This window comes from Colius striatus, chromosome 10 (genome assembly GCF_028858725.1).
Source record: "Colius striatus isolate bColStr4 chromosome 10, bColStr4.1.hap1, whole genome shotgun sequence".
NCBI classification, from domain to species: domain Eukaryota; kingdom Metazoa; phylum Chordata; class Aves; order Coliiformes; family Coliidae; genus Colius; species Colius striatus.
Window position 1 is genome coordinate 9,882,761 of NC_084768.1, and position 17,803 is coordinate 9,900,563.

The 17,803-nt window shown below is 35.7% G+C and overlaps 1 protein-coding gene across 1 annotated transcript in view; it reads left to right on the plus strand.

Annotated features, from left to right (window-relative positions):
- Positions 1–15,913, plus strand: part of CDC73 (cell division cycle 73) — a 101,301-nt gene extending 85,388 nt beyond the window's left edge. Inside the window, exons 11-17 of the mRNA XM_062003856.1 lie at positions 655–712; positions 3,561–3,596; positions 3,971–4,058; positions 10,073–10,234; positions 12,088–12,188; positions 13,528–13,669; positions 14,942–15,913. Of these exons, the coding sequence (XP_061859840.1) occupies positions 655–712; positions 3,561–3,596; positions 3,971–4,058; positions 10,073–10,234; positions 12,088–12,188; positions 13,528–13,669; positions 14,942–14,978 (624 nt within the window). The 3' untranslated portion in view covers positions 14,979–15,913. The remainder of the gene's footprint in view (positions 1–654; positions 713–3,560; positions 3,597–3,970; positions 4,059–10,072; positions 10,235–12,087; positions 12,189–13,527; positions 13,670–14,941) is intronic.
- Positions 15,914–17,803: the final 1,890 nt, after the last annotated feature.

A 17,803-nucleotide genomic window follows, 5' to 3' on the forward strand; every position in this document is an offset into this window, starting at 1 on the left:
TATGTGGGGTTTTTCATTGAGGTTTCACAGCACTGAGGTTGCAGTTTGTTCTTGCAGGAATTCTGTGTTGCTTTGGAACCAGATACATGTGACTTCACTGTTCTTTTATGTAGTGTGTTGATTCTGCAGAGTTAACAAGAATAAATAGTAGTGCAGATCTTTTGTTACATTAAGGTAATTGGATAAGGCATGAGCAGAACGAATTATCACAGTACTGCTATTTCTGGGCACTAGAACTCTTCAAGGCAGGAATAGCTTGCAATTTCTTGGTCCTGGCTTTCCGTCCAGAGTATAAGCAGATCTTGTCTTGAAATGTCTATAGCCAGTTGCTTACATTTACATTACCTCTTGGTGAAAGTGGTCTTCGGTAGAATTAAACAATACTGTAAATAGAAAAAGTTGAATTGAATATTGCAAGGAAGTTTCTGATTGTCATTTGACAGTTAAAATGTAAACCTGTAAAAGCTTATGAGGCTGGTTGTCCTCCCCAAGTCTAAAATCAAATCTATAGAGTTTTGAGTACTTTCGTTGTTTTTCTTTCTTCTCTTTAATGGAACTGCATTGTTACCTTCTGTAGCTCTGTGTTGATTGAAAAAACATGTGTACCTGACAGGAAAGCCAACAGTTAATCTTACCTCTTCTGTCTTTTAAAAGGAAGGTGCATCTGCTCGGAAAACACAAGCTCCAGCAGCACAGCCTGTACCACGACCAGGTAAGGTAGCCTAATATCGCTTCTGCTTCTCTTGCAGATGAGTTTCGAAGAAGCACTATTTGAAACTTTAGTTAGCTGAAGAATGATGTGGGGATTGTTTATTCATGGTTTTTAACTGCATCTGGATTGGAAATGATGCAGAAGTTTTTGGTTAATGCTATACCAGGGGGCTTGAGTTTGTTGTATTCAGTGTGTTGCCCAGTTAGCCCACTGAAAGGGTGCACTAGCAAAATAAAACAGTGATCCACCTCTTGGTTGTTGACTTGGTAGTTCACAAATGCCAGTTCAAGTATGGAAAAAGAGCTGGTTAATACTCCAAGGAGAAACAACCCAAATAGAAAAGCTAATCTCAAGAAGAGATATATTACTTCTATTATTAATATGTCAGAAGTAAGTCTTTCTCTGAATGTGTTACCATTACTTCTTCACATTTTTTAGCACATAGGGGACTTGGAATGGGGCTAGAATCATCAACTGGCTTTTAAATTTCAAGTTAATTGACTTTTAGCTACCAAGTAATTTTTATATGTCAGATTGAATCTCTAATTGAGATTCCAAGATGGAATTATGTAGGTACTTTGATTTGGTTTTAAAATAAACTGTATACACAGTATATGAGAAGATCAGTGTTTCCAAACAGTTATGTGCGTATCTGCACCTGGTTTATACACTATGACAATTTCTGGTTTGATGGAAGTGAAAGGTGTTATTTAAGATGTTAGTAGAAAGGGAATGTTTTGAGGTTGTTTATTTTTTGAATCAAAGCTACCTTTTACAATGAAGATACTTTTCCAGAAGCACTGCTGGAGTACTGTATGTTCTTGTTGAGACTACTGAATGCTTACTATGTGTGCCCTGCTAATTCTTGGAGATATGAGTAGGATTATTTCCAAGAATTAATGTTGTAAAAATGATTCTTCTTCAAAAGTCTATTGTAATGTTGAACATTTTCAGCATAGCTAAATGCTGTTGTGCACAGATTCTTTTGGTTGGTTATTTTGGTACTAGAAAGGTCATGCTGCCTGTCAAACTTATCTCACTAGTCTCGTTAAGCATAATAATGCAAAATGGAGTTGACAGACAGCAGTATGAAAAGGGTAGAAGTGGCAAGAATAGAAATCTGACTGTGATGTCACAGGTCCCTACTTCTAGCTGTGACTTTGTGGATATTAACTGACAGTAAGTGTATTTTTGTGCATTAAATAGGTTATACTGATATTGCTCTTCTAAGGCAAATCTAATCCATTATCTTGCCTCTGTATTGTAAGTTTAAGTGAGAACAAAGGAGAGAAGTATAGTCTAAAGAAAGTATATACTGCATCATTCAAAAAAAAATCATCAATCTCCCTCTTCTAGGATATTTTGAGATTTGGAAGTTTTAAAATATCAGTAGTTCTGTTCCTAGCAGTCCAAATACATCACATGCCATTTCCAGGAAGATGATGCTTTGTACACAAGCATTAGTCAAATTGTACAAAACAGTTGTACAATACAAACAAATTTGTACTGTAAAATATCTGAGAAATGCAGAAAAAGAATGTGAAATGAAAAGCACGTTTCTACTGTACTAACTATCACAGCTCCTTTCCCTGCCCACCCCCACCACCGTGTTTTTTCATATAAATATATATTTCAGGACCTTTTTTACATTAAGGAGATACCTAACTTTAAAAAAAATAATTAAAAAATCTTTGGGTAGGTCAAGTTCATGTAGTTCAATATAGTGTTGCCAATTATATCTGTGCATTTGACAGTGTCAGGAAAAGATAATTAAAGATATGGTCTCAATATTTCAACAATGGCAACTATGTGTTGTGAATATTTATACTGTTTGGGGAAGTTTCTGAAACAGTTGGTCATAAATAAACATGAGTAAGTTGGTGCTATGAAATTGGAAGTCAATTAATGAAATTTGTCATGCATAGTAGCGGTTGAGACTTCGAGTCAGTCTGCATCAGTCTTTCTACTACTCACCCTTTTCTGATTTTATGAATTAAAATAAACACAGAAGATGATGATTATCAAGAAAATAGTTATTTCCTTAAGTTATGACTCCTGAAAACTGAACTACAGCATGTTTATTTGACGGAAGACAGGTTATTCAGTCAGTAATAGCAACAAAATTTGACATATATATTTTTAAAACTTTGGACTGAAATATTTCCCATATTGAAGAGGTCGCAACTTGGAAGACTGAAGTCGAAACATTTTATTGTGGGATGGAGAGAGGAGGAATTATTTGGTTTCTTTTTACTGTTCTGTTTGGTGGCTTTGAGGCTTTTGGGGGAATTTTTTTTTCTGAGTGCTACTATATTTGTCAAGCTTTACTGGCACCCAAAGTGTTCATGTAATTCAAACTGCAATCCAAAATTAACTTGAGTAAGCCTGAAATTCGTATTTTGATTGTGTAACGTTCTATATGTGTCAAGGTTAGCTAAATCCTACAGAAATCATGCACAGTACTCACAGAATCAGAATGATTTAAGTTGGAGAGTTGGAAGGGACGTACACTTTTTCAAGATGATGTGCAGTTCTTGCCAGTTCTTCATGTCCCAACCTTTTGGTGGGAATGGAGAGTGATGACTAGTTTCAGTAAAATGAGGAGACTCAATTTGACTCAGTTGTCATCTGTTTCAGACAGTCAGAAGCTGTTTGTCTCTGAATACTGAGACACAAATTACAAATCCTTTCTTCAACTTGGTGTATTGCATCTGTGAAAATAATCTAGTGACTATAGTGTGACTCTCCTCTGTTCATGCCTGCAACCAAAAACATTGCAATCGTGCCTTATAATGATGTTTGTATTTGTGTGTTAGTCATTCTGTCATATTTTCTGTTTTTTTCTTAGTTTCTCAAGCAAGACCACCCCCAAATCAGAAAAAAGGTGAGTCCATTTTAGTTACACGATCCTTTTCATTTTTGTGTGAAATATGCCCACTCGGTCTTTTGCTGGAACCAAAAGCACCAATATAAACAAGCAGTGGAATGCAGGCAGCATTCTGTTTTGCTAAATATGGATCCTTCCCATATTTAGACTCCTGCTACAGGGGTATTCTTTTTTGGTGAATGAAAACCTTCAGTTTAGAAAACATTCACTACAGTTTTCCTTGAACGTTTTTCCACAGTTTTGATCTGTTAAGCAAGAATTTTGGATTTATGTACAATTCCTTTAATGAGAAAAAGGGGAAAAAGCCCTCAACAAACAAAACCACAATGAACAAAACAACCCAGACAAATGTAACTTTATTATTTCTACAGGCTCTCGAACTCCCATAGTCATTATTCCCGCAGCCACGACCTCTTTAATAACAATGCTTAATGCTAAGGACCTTCTGCAAGATCTGAAGTAAGTAACTGATTAGAGCATATTATATTAAAAACTGCTTTCAGATATAGAGCTATACTAGTATCAAATTAGTAACTAAGCAAGAGGAACTATCTACTGTCTCATGACAAGCTGTTTTCACAGACCAGAGTATAAAAGAAATTAATACCCCTTGAACAGTAGAAAAAATGCAGAAACTTGTTTTCAGAGATTTTGCACAGTTGACACCTGTGGGACAAATGGGCAGATGGAGAAATAAGTCTTGCAGTACCATTTCTAATGTCTGTAGTGGTTTTCTTCCATGTAACATATATGCACATGTGTATAACCGATCAGCAGACCCTTAAGGTAGAAGAACACTTAGACAAGATGAGCAAAGGCAGCGCTTATGGAGCTTTGAAAAGACTTTGGAAAATGACCACAGTTATTGTAAAGGAAAGAGTGACTAGAGGGTGGCCTCTGTTTTGGATAAACAGCTATATCAGCTGACCAGGTCACCTGGTTGTATAAACAAATTTCTTTAAGTTCATATATAACAAAAGTAAGAATAATTGTCATTAAGTATTGATGCAAATTGATCTGGGGCTTACTAAGTCATGCATCTGATTCTGAGATTTAATTCATTGTGGCTTGAATGTAATCAATGCTTCAAATTACTTTCTTCGTGATAAAGTAACATTCATTATTATAATACAAAACAACCCATCTCTCTTCTTGTCCAAGAGATCATGGTTTTTAGAGCTGCCTATCAGTTAATACTAGTTAATTGTTCTGAAACAGGCCATGTTTTTTCACAGAGAAATAGTGTTAGATTGTGTGCAATGGTATGTTTAAAAAAGTGGACAGCTCTTCTTTCTTCCACCTTCAGCACTTTGCTTGTCCTGTATGAGACTCTACACTCATTTTCTCCACAGTCTGTCCTCATTGTGGTACTGCGACTTGCACTGGAGTTGGCCCAGAATTTTTTAAAACTGTGCTGTGAGATACCAGGTGCCTTCTGATCTCCATCAATTTCTATTTGCTAGTCGATTACTATATATCAATGATCCAGTGGACATGCTGGACTCTTGGTGCCTCTTCTGAAATAATCAGAGAAGACTGGCTTTTAACATTATGGTTTAATGTGCAAGCAGTTACTGGACTGATGTAATTTTGTTGACAGATGATGCTGATTTGCCTGTTCAGGTGGGTTTTTGTGTTTAAGAAAAAATTTCATGACTAAAACTCTGGATTTTTGTGGCTTGCTGGTACAGGAGTACCTGAAATGAAATAAAGCAACTATATGTCATGTGTCAGGATGTCTGTGCTAGGAGGCTTGCCCTGTCTTCATCACTCCACTGGGGTAGAGCTACGGTTCAGTTCTCAAGAGATGCCTCAGGAGGAGGCTGATCATTAGAGTGCAAAGAATATGATCCAGAAAAAAGTGATATTAAGTTTAAGGCTTCAAAGGAGGACAATGATGTAGTTAATAAGTATGAAAGACAAAGTGAAGAGGCAAGATGTGTTAATGAATCAGAAGTGCAATAGCAGAATTCAGAAGAGCAAAATATTAATTTAGCCATAACGGTTCTGTCAGTCTTGTAGAATATATACCACCTGGCCTGTGTATTTTTTGCATTCAGATTTACAGTGGTAGTTTGTGTAGGAATGGCTGCAGGGTTTGTTTTTACTGTTCAGGTATGCAGAGTGTAGAACTAGCCTTGACGTAGAGTGTGATTGATAGATACGTGATGGCTTTCGAAGGAAAGAATTATCTAATTTCTGCTTCTAAGTCACTGGCTTCTTTAACTCATGCCCCACTTTGAGCCCAATTTCCCAGAAGAGTAGAGATTTGGAAGGCACATGTCATTGCCACAAGTTTTGAAATAAAGAAATATTGTCCAAATTAAAAAAAAAAAACAAACCACAACTAAATTAATATTCTCTACTTTATCCCTGCTGAGAAACTTGCAGGTAGATTTTAATTTCTCATATTTCTAGAGATAATCAGCCTGCTTGTAATAGCATTTAAAATCAGAACTGCAGTAGTTTATGGTATGTTGTGAAGCTTCTTAAAAAGTATTTCATATAATAGTCTTTATTCAGTATCTGAATGCAACAGTGGATATCATCATTATTGTGTAAAATCTGTCTTTCCAGACTAAGTGTTTGAGAGTATCTGAAGTTCAGCTTTTCAAAGGCAGTGCTTCTGCTTTGCATGGAACAAGAGTGAGGCAGGAATTATATCAGGCAGATGTAAATGATTAGATGATGATTATGTATTTTTATTATGATGATGCTTTTGCTCATGATATGTTTCACCATATGTGGCCAGGCTGCTCACTGAGATTTAATCCAGCAAACTCTCTGAAAGATTCAAGGATGATGCATTGCAAAAAAAACCCCTTTGTTCCTCTGGAAAAAAATAGATGTATGAAGCTTTTGATACGGTAATCCTGACAAAAATATTGAGAGGACTCTATGACTGTAAAAATAAGTGTCTAGTTCTGAGCAGAATCAAACTTATGTTATGATGATCTCGATTACGGTCCAGCATTGGAGTTGCCTTATTCTCTGTTCATGCATTTTTCAGTATGCCTGCACTGGAGGCCAGAAAGTGCTGACTTGACCTCAGTAAAAGTGTTTTAAAGTTAATGGTCGCAATTGATGTGAGTTTAGAGCTTATGCATGAGCAGCTCTGGCAGTTCAGCAGATAGTATTTTACCAGTTATCTCCCATAATTTGGTCTTCTTCAATCACTTGTCTGTTAGTTTAGAAAGGGACTTGGCTGTCTTTGTGAAGTGAGAGTGCACTAGTTTTTCTGACAATAATGATTTTGGCAATTAATAACAAGCAAATTTAGTACTGTTAATTTCTTAGTAGGGATATAAACATGGATCCTAAGTAGATCTGGATTTTTATTATTGGGTTTTTCTAGTTAGAGAATAGTAATCTGGAGAAGTAACAAAAAAATGTAAGCTTCTGCATAGATGGATTTCAGAACACATTTTTACTGTGTTAGCTGATTAAAAAGGTATCAAGTACCAATATGTAGGTAAGCCTCCAGATGTAGTGTTGTGGCAAATAATTCCCAAGAGAAGATGGACTTTTTGGTGTTTTCTTTACTACTTGTATTTCTTAAGCTTGTCTTTTATGTCCAGGTAGTGATGGAGTAAGCCATAGTTATGTTTATGATGAAGTAATTTCCATTGATTCTCAATTCTTGAGCACATGGCTTTTATTATACTTGCTGAATCAATGGTTCCCAGAAATACAAGTATATATTTCATATGCTTTTCTATAAGCTGTCATTCTTGTACTCTCGGTGTGTACATATATGTGAGGCATTCCTTCAGTGCCTTCTTTATGACAGTCCTCTTCTTTACCGGTCCTTGTGAATCTGCTCATTGATATTGTTTCCTGAGAAAATTCAGGTAACAAGATATTTTATCTGTGGGCCTGGGAAGGTGTGTTGAATAACATTTGGAATTTTATCGTAAATAAACCTGAAGCTATTGTCTAGAAGATACATAACTGAGGTATGAACAAATGGTGCCTTAATGGCTGTAACACAGTTTCTACCTGAAATGCAGGGACAATGTTGATAAACTAGTGTCAAAATTAATTCCTAAACATGGAAACATTTAAAACTAGAAGCAGAATTGAGAATACCTGTTTCAGCTGAATTTGAGGGGTCTCAAGTACAGCAGTGAAATTGTTAGACTTTGTAGAACAGCAGTATTGTTTCTTGTCTAATTTGGCAGAGGTGGCTAGGTTTCCTGTTTCCATTTAAAATGGATTTGCTTCCTCACATTTACAAATTCAATTAAAAATGTGACCTTTTAGATTGCTGTTCAATATGAATATTTGATTATCACTGTAATGTTTGAATGGTTGTTTTGTATTTATATATTCTGTAAGAGTTTACTCTCATTTAGTCCATGGCATATATAATAAAGATCAGAATTCTGAAACATTACCACTGGGATAAATTACTTAAAATAATTAAAAATTCCAACTTTCCAGCCCAGTTTCTTTAACTTTGATAGACAAAATTCTTTAGTTCTGAAACTCATGAATGGTTTTCTCAAAAGCTTCAGACCACCAAGCAAATCCTCGTTATAAAATACAGTTTCCTCTCCGTTAGGATACTTCACCAGTGATTTTTAAACTTGAAATATTTAATACTGATGTCATGTTTGGTAGCTTTTTCCAAAGTGGAACTGTGGTGAACACTTCTCTGTGTGGCACACAATTGCACACGTCAGTTGGTTGTGGCAGATAAGAGATATGTCAATGTTAGCTCTTTTCTAATTAGTTACTGAAATTACTGTCTTATTAGGGTTTTAAAAATAATATTATAAGTGACCTAAGTGTACTTTTTCCCCAGTGTATCCTGTATAGCTTTTTGGGATGTATTTCCTTGAGAATGATGTTATTTTACCTATGTTAGATAAATATAATTCAATTTGTAGCTTATCAATTCAACATCTGTAATGATTTTTCTGTGAACATTAAGGCAATATTGATAGTCATTTGCAGTGTGATATTTTTTAGTTTTGCAGTATAGTTCTATGCATTTGGACACTTGAGAAACTGGTGGTGACTTCTTATTTTGGAAACTGTTCAATCATGAAGAATATAAAGGAGCATCATCTCTTTATTTATATTAGGAAAGTAAAGTAGTTTTGCTTGAATATTTATTGTCAGTTTGCATGTGCTACCTTAAAATATGTTTGTTTGGGTTTTTTTTTTCCCTGAAAATGCTGTTTTCTGACTGGATGTAAGACAGTAGCAAAAACCAGTATTTCAAGTTGACTGAATAATGAGCTTTTCCTCATTTCTTTTTCCGTTCCTTTTTTCTACTTTTGCATCGCTAGGAAGTGCAGTCTGCCATTCAAATTAGGTTTTGGTATTCCAGTAGAAATCAGCTGAAGAGAACAAATAGAAGTGGTGCAGACAACTTCCCTGAAAAAAATGTAGTCAACTTTTTAGAAGTGCCATCTGCACTGTAACAAAGAGAATTCTTAAAAATTATGCACAGTACTGTGTTTTGAAAACATAGCACCAATACTCATGGTAACTTTCACCATGAAGTGCAACACTGTGTTGTTTCTTATCAGAAGTTTTGGAAATGTAGTCATATAAAATGCAGTATTTTGTTAGCTTTGCTTTTTGACAAATTCTATGTGGGTTCTTCAGTAAAAAAGGCTTACACTGCTTTCACATTTATGATGCAGATTTTGGGAACTGTGTATTTTATTTCACTATCACCCAGGCAAAGAGACTCTTCAAAGGGAATTGTGTGGTGTTTAAATTTTAAGGTGGCGGGAAGCTGGAGAAGAGATCTGCAAATCATTTGTGAGGATTGCATCTTAAGCATTTGTTTTTGTCATACAGAGATGACAGATAATGTGAAGATCACGTTATCCTTCTTTTCTGGGCATTTAATCCGTCAGAGAAGCGATTTAGAAAACAACAACAACAAAAAATCCATGCATTGTAGTAACCAGATGAATTGTTGATAATGGAATATCACCATCATCCAGAAAAAACACTAACCCTCACTCAAAAACCTTTTTGGCCAAAAATCCCAGCTGTCTTGAGAATGTATAATTCTGATGACTCTAGGAGTAAACCCTCTAAAATTTGCTTTAGGAAGTAATTGTTTCTTTGGATCCAAGTTTCCCCATGTTACCCTTGGTCCCTAAAAAACAATATTAGCCACTTAGCATGTTGTGAGCTGAATTCTCATCTGCAAATGTATTGAGTAAGATCAGCAAGGAATGCCACAAATATGTAAGAACAGGCCAGGCTGTAGTTTTGAGGGATAGAGGAGCTTTTAGGATGACTTTTTTAACCATAAGACCGTATTATTCTTTCTTTTTTGTTTTTCCTGTTGTGGGTGAGCAGTGATGGAGGCTTGACAAAGTGAAAATGATCTGACTTCAATGACTGTTGCCAATAATGCCAAATTCTGATAAAGCTGTTACTTTTACTGCTGATTACATCAAATAAATTGCTTTTGTCTACCTAATGTTTCTTTACTCCCCAAGGTTTGTACCGTCAGATGAAAAAAAGAAACAAGGCTGTCAACGAGAGAATGAAACTCTAATACAGAGAAGGAAGGACCAGATACAGCCTGGGGGAACTACAGTCAGCGTTACTGTACCTTATCGTGTAGTAGACCAACCTCTGAAACTTATGCCACAAGACTGGTAAGATAGATTTCTCTTTTACAAGATTTCTTAGGCAAGAGAATGCAGAATTTGGATAGGACCAGTAAAATGTTACTAAATTCACTGAAAAGTGAAGATACAGATATGAGAATGGATTTGATTTTTAATTGTATAGAAGTCTTTTCCTCAGGTGAAAATAATATGAAACTAAATTTATTTAAAAGACCTCAAGAAATCTCAGCACTCTACATCTGAACAGTATGAGCAGCACAACCAGTTTTATCAGGTTTGCCTGAATTGTCACAGAAATCTGAATAGGACTATTCATATCAGTTTTCTGGTTCATGGTACAAGTTTGTGCACAAGTCACTGAAATATGATCTGAAAGCAAAATGTATACAGACCTTCAGCATCTGACATTCTGACTGTTTAAATAGCAGGAAACACATCAGTGAGTAAAGACTGAGCCAGGATTTCAATATTGAATCAGATTCGTTTGAATCAGATTCAATGATGGAAGCTTATTTCTGAAGGTAGAGCCTCAGTTGGGAAAAGGGGGATCATAGATAGCTTTTAATTTCAAGACAAAGCTGGAAACAGTTTATTTTGTCTGTAGCCCATCTTTTGATGATATGAAAACATATTTTTCTTTGATCGGGAAAATTCTGGAGAAACGTTACATTCATTACATTTTTCTAATGTAATGAATTAGGTAACACTTTTACTTCTTCCTCACAAGTGTAAAGATTTAGACACAGGCAAAGAAATACTTGGTGGTTTTGTAACTTCCAGTTTAGATTCTGATGCAGAGGAATACTTTGGAAAGATGCTGCTCTTAAATTAACTGTTCTTTGTATTGAGAACTTGAACTAATCAGAAATCCGTGGATTTGAAATCCTAAATATCAAATAGCACTTAAAATATTTAATGATTAAACCTTTAAGAACCATCTGAAATGTTCCTAAAGTGCTTCTGACAGAAGAGATGAAGTGATGTGAGTGTTTTAGCTGGTTTTTATCCAAGTCGGAATCAAGTATTAGTATTTAGAAATTAACATGTCACCACTATCAGCCATTACAAAACCTGCATCATCATTTTAAATGGCAAAGCTTTAGTCTCTTAAAAAAAAAAAGAAAAGGCAACCAAACCACAAACAAAAACCCCTCAACCACAGAACTTGATTATTCTTTTCCATTGGGATTTGGTTGACTGTATGGTGAATTAAATTTGGGGATTAGATTAGTAATTATTTGTTGTAATAAGAAGGAACCATGGTTGGATGATGTAAATGATCAAGAAAAAGGTAGGCTGTATGGGGGAGGTCATTTGTTCCCAAAGTGTGTGGGGTTTTTTAAAATGTTATCAGTGTAAAAGCTTCATCCTAATCACAAATTTATTTTCTTAGACCACAAGTAATGGTTACATACCCTTGCAATAAATGATGCACTTTACAGAAATGTAGCAGCTGTCTCTTCTAATAAATACTTCAGAGTGGACGTTCACAGTATTCAGAGTAAAGGCTTTTAAATTGATACATCTCAGTTTATGGTGTTGTTTGTAGAAGATTATTTCTAAATGTTGGAGCACTTTTTAAAAGCAAAGAAATAATGACCACAAATAAACACTGGCTCACTTCTTGTATAAAAAACCAAAAACACTTGAGAAACTGAGCTGCAATCTGCAAAGGAACAGAGCTACAAGTCCAGAAAAATCCCATGAATAATTTCTTCTGCTGAGCAGAACAAAAGCAGTGTTGCTGGAGGTGTGCTTGTTAAAATGTGCTATAGTGCTGTTAGGAAAATGAGAAGCTACATTAAAGTGTATTTCCTATTTAAGAAAGCATGTAATTTAAGTGGTCATGGCCATCAACATGTCCATCTCTGTCTTTGTAGGGATCGTGTGGTGGCAGTGTTTGTGCAGGGTCCTGCCTGGCAGTTCAAAGGCTGGCCCTGGCTCTTGCCTGACGGATCACCTGTTGATATCTTTGCAAAAAGTAAGGGAGTTTTGGTTTGATTTTTAAGTGTTTTGGGATTTGTTACTCTGCTTTTGTGTGTGTGTTTATGCTTATGGAAACGCACTGCCAAATACTGACAAAGTGCTGTGGGCCTGGGGTGATAGACAGAGAGGTTTAGGTCATTGCACAGATGGCAGATATTAGTGTGCCCTCTGCAGTTGTTCTGTTTTCACCTGTGGAAGCTCATGGAAATCTTCTCAGAGCTGTCATCTCAGAGCTGGCATCTTTACAAGAGGTTCAGAAATTGCTAGTATATAAATTTGCTTTACATGCTTCTAAAAATATGTAAAAAGACAATGTATATTATAATGCTTCATAGATAGACATCATCTGATGTCTTGAAAGTTTAATAAAATTCAAATAATTTCAATTTGTGAACTAGACATAACCACTGTATAGATCTGAACGGTTCCTTTGAGTTACCACAATTACAGCCAGTATGCTTTTGAGACAGGCTGCACTTGTCTTAAGCAGTTCACTCTTCTGACTGTAAGGTATACGATAATATCTAAAGCAACTGTCAGCTTCTGTTCTCTGTTGCCTCACTGTGAAGCTACCTTAGAATACACAGATTTTTGTTGTGGTTTCTATAGTTTTTCCAGTGGTTTCTGAGCTACAGATTAAAAAACTCAAACCTATGCATGCACACAAAAGCAAAAAACTGAGACAAACAAAAATACCACCCTAGTTCTGTCTGTCCTCTTCCAGACAGTGTAATGAGGAAACAGGTTTGATCAGATCTTGGTGTGTACATATTTGGTACGTGAAATAGAACCCAGAAAGAAAACACGAGTTTGGTTAAGGAGGAAAAAAAAATCAAACGTAGGACAAAAGGCTAAGGATGGATCTGTGAACAAGAAAACAGAATGATAGAAAATAGTTGCTTAAGGGAAGGTTGAGAAGGAACAGGGAGAGAGTGAAAGAACCTGAAAGAAGAAATGCACCACAGGAGAGTTACAAGAAGCTAATGAAAGAAGAAAATAACACTTTGAAGTGAAAATTGAAATTGTGAAAAGCAAAAAATGTACTTTAATTGGCAGTGAGCTTCTGCCCTTTTTCTGGAATCTAGACACCTAAAAATTGGGACTGCCATTTCACTTAAACTTCGAATAGCATGAGACCCTAATAGTGACCACTAACCACTTATATTTAGCTCAGTGCCCTTTATCAACTAGTTAACTTTCTTGAGATGGGCTCATCAATTTTGTTCTCAGGCTCTATTCTGAAAGAGGAGCAGGGTGGGAATTTTCTTTTACTAATAATTAAACACTGTAAAGTCATCATGTTCATAGACTGCATATTTTCCTGTTTCCTTTAGTTAAAGCTTTTCATCTCAAATATGATGAAGTACGTCTGGATCCAAATGTACAGAAATGGGATGTAACAGTGTTAGAACTAAGCTACCACAAAAGACACTTGGACAGGCCAGTATTTCTACGCTTCTGGGAAACTTTGGACAGGTATGTTTCCTGTTGAAAATCCTTCATGCTCATGCTTCTGTGATGTTTGATGGAAATAAAAAGTCATGGCAACCAGGGAATTGCCTGCAACTTAGATATCTGAACAATATTTTAGCATGGAAACATTGCTTTCTTAGATTTTCTCTGATGATACAGTTAATATTTATAGTATATTTATATATACTATATTTATACTATATTTTATTACAGGCTATAAATAATAATCTCCCGCATGTGGTTTGCATGAATTTAAAGGAAGAATAGTTACCACTAATCATGGATTGACACCATGATTCACCTCCCTTTAGGCAGAAGGCAAGGAATGAAGAGCAAGCAAGGTGGTGGTGTTTTTTCCCTTCAGCCCTCCTCTGAGGCCGCAGTTCTGAGCATACAAGCTCTCTTCCTTTCTCTCACCACCTTACTAGAACCTAAATGATTATGTGACAGTCTAGAAACAGTGAGAAACTACCTTAAGAGCCATGAAGCATTATCTTATCCTAATGCTCTTGAGTCCACAGCCCTGGGTAGAAGAGGAAGAATTAAAAAAAGTTATGGCACATGAGTTTTGGTCTAGTGATTCTTTTGTATCTTAAGGGCCTTCCGAGTATGTAGCCATACCTTTCATGAGAAATGAGGGATGGCGGAGCATCAGCAGCTCTGTCAAGAGCAGCATTGCTTCTGACTGCTTCTCTGTGGTTCAGAACCTTGTCTGAATAGGAAGTTTGTTGCAATACTTGTGTTGTGGAGAAGAAACTTTCTTATCATGAAGCAGTTGAAGAAATATTGAAGGAAGGGAGAAGCCCATGTATTTCATGAATGTTCAATCTTTTCATGTTGATTACACAGCAAACTACTTGAATGACTGAGTGAACTTCAAAAAGAAAAATCCTAGGGAAATTGTCAACATAAGTCCAAGCAACAAACTTTCTGTGGCTTCTTATTTAAAAGTCTCAGCTAAACTATGTGTCTGAATTCCCAGAATCAACTAGTTTTCTTTAACAACACCCTTTCAGTGTTAGAAGTCACATGGTACCCTGGAAAACATGATTCTTCTTTGAAGCAAAGGTTCTAGCTGACTGTCTTTTAGTATAGGACAAATATACTGCATAATATAGAGGTATATGGCATATACACCATTGCATCTCTTTGGCAACTTGCTTATTCTCTAAGAATGTTGTTTTAGCAAAGCCTGTGCATATTATTCCTGAGAGTAAAATTTCTGTAAATACCAAAAGCGTAGTAACATTGTCTTCTGTTATTTTTTTTTTTCAGGTATATGGTAAAGCACAAATCTCACTTGAGATTCTGAATCCTTCAGCTGCCATTTATTTCCTGAAGCATGGATTGAGAAAAATGAAAGGGAATCCAGTTTGGAGACCAGAGCTCGCACTATATGACATGTCAAGAACTTTAAAAATGAAGAAGGGTCACAGTTTAAACTTTTTATAAAATCTTGTTTGGATGCTTCGTGCTATGGCAGGTTGATACCTGTTGTTTATTCAGAAGCAAAAGGGTTTTGCTTAAAACTATTTTTTTAATGTTGTTAGCCTCCTAGTCTGCAATCCAAATTGTATATTTTGATAGCAGCAGTTTCTCTCTGTTTTGTTAAATTTAGCCACATTTTCAAATAATGTGTTTTGTTCCTTATTAGAAAAGAGATGGATCTTCACTGCAGGTTACAAATGAGCGTGTGTGTGTGTGCGCGCCTCTGCACACCGGGGTGTGTAAATATCTGTGTGGGGGTGTGTCTATATATATAATGTATAAAAAATAACAAAGGATAGACACACTTATGCACACATAGACAGTACCAGGCTTTTAAAACCACTTAGCTTCTGAGCTTAGTTTGGGTTTTCTTCGCTTATTGTTTCACTTACTGAAAATATTTTGTTGTGAATGATATTACACAATGATTAGTTGATAGGACTCGGGAATTGAGCAAAGTGAAAATTGTTTTGGATGAATCCAAATGTCAACCTGTATATGTATATTCTGTCAGTCTTTGTTGAAAAAGGGAAGATGAAAAATCTAGAAACACTTTTTTTTGGATTTGTAATGTCCCAGTTTACTAAACCATTGAACTTTATTGTAGGAATACCTTCAACTCATGTTAACTTTCAATTGCCATTCTCCACACAGGTCTCTTAATTTAAACTGAAAGTGTGCATGTGTACATTCCCATCTATCTTAAGTACCTTTACATATGAGTCTAAATGTTGCCTACATTAAACAATGAGTAGAGAAGGAGAGAGTATGGATTTTCTTTTTCTGAAACAGCCACCACAATAAATGAATAATTTCAACTTCTTGGCATTTATACCTCTAATACTACCTTTGATATTATTTTCTTTTGACAAAAATAGCCCAGACTGCAATAGGAGTTGCAGTTTTCTGAGATGAGTGGCTAACGTGGCCTCCTGACAGTCCTGCATGGAATGGAAAATAAGCCTACTAAATTTACCAAAGAAAAGATTTGCTTGATCTAGGATATAACTGAGGCTGGAAGACCCTGGTATTTGTGTGACTTTATGGTTTCTCTGTATCTATTTAATAACATAAGTTGATGTTGCATACCAGTGGATGTAGAGAATGATCAAATACTGTAACACCCGCATGGATTTTTTTTCTGGGATAGAAAATACATGTTTATATACCTGTTCTTGAAATTCCAAACCATGTTTTTTTTAAAATATACTTTACATTTAAGGTTTGACATAAGTAAAATGTTCTACCTATTCTTCTTTAGTTTTGCTTTTTATTTGATGTTACCTTCATTTTTAATAAAACCAGAAGGCACATCTCCTTAAGAGGTTTTAAACCTGTCTTACATTTTTGAGGACTGTGAAGTCTGACTTTTAATTGTACGTTTCTGTCCCTGCTGTATCAAGACTACTGTTTTCAAATGTTCTTAATGGAAACTTTAAAAAAAAACCAAACCACCAAACAAAAAACCTGTGACTCCAACTTGAGAAGAAGTTGACACTGGATTTCTGAATGGATTCTGCCAAGTAACTGACAAGAACAGGCAATACAGAGCTACTAGAAGGTTTCCTATTTGTTGAGACACTTGGTCAGTACATAATGACTGTTTTTTCCCATTACTTAAGCTTATTATAAATGAATCCTTGTCCATGTATACAAGAGAGAGTTAAAACATTCGATACTTTGCTTTAACCTGTATTACAATTAGAAAAGCCTTAATGGCTGTCAACACAGCCGTCTCTACCATGATGAAGTGGTTTGATATAGTATTCACTACTGCTTTAAGCATTGAAGATACCACGTATGGTTTGAAGTCTCAAAACATTTCCAATTAGAAATATAGATTTATTTTAGACTTCATGAGGATTTCATGGTCCTTGCAGTTTTAGAGAGACTTGTACAGCAAACTTAAAATTCTGGAGAAATGTGTGCTTCATGTGCACCGTGATATATAGACTATATAGTGACCTTAGAACGGAAAAGGTCCATTTCTCTTTATCCTGTATTTCACTTGTGTTTTAAACACATGTAATCCCAGGTCCAACATGGGATACAGGAGAGGGCTTAATTTAGATGTACATTTTTGTATATACTGGGAGTAACTCCTGAAACTCATCAAGTTACATGGATGTGAAACTGGCAGATGAGGAAAATCCATGACATCTTTGTATGAACTATGCCATTTTTTATGAATTGAGTGTAGACCTTTAACACCTTAGAGTTTTGTAATTGCAAGCAATTTACAACGGAAGTTGTAAAATATGTATTTGTGAAGGAGCTGGCACCTGATCGTGCATATTTTTGTCAGTCATAAAAGTAGTGATGTTTATAAAATGAGCCATTTTGCAATCAGATTCCTGCTGACATTATTGGAAGCTTAATTAGCTTGTCAGAATAGCATTCCTGCTGCCTTCATAAATAACTGCACATAGATTATAAAACTACTTGGACTTAAAAATTTAGTCTTAAGGCAACATTTTGTGACACAGCTGGAATTTTAGACACTTATGTTATGCTTAATTTATCTACAAGTTAATGTAGAGTAATAAAGAAAACTGATACTAAGAGCAGGGGAAGCCAGAGGATCAGACATCTGGTTTAGTGAGCTGCATTCTTATTGTTGGGCAAATTTGACACACTACTTAGAGGTGT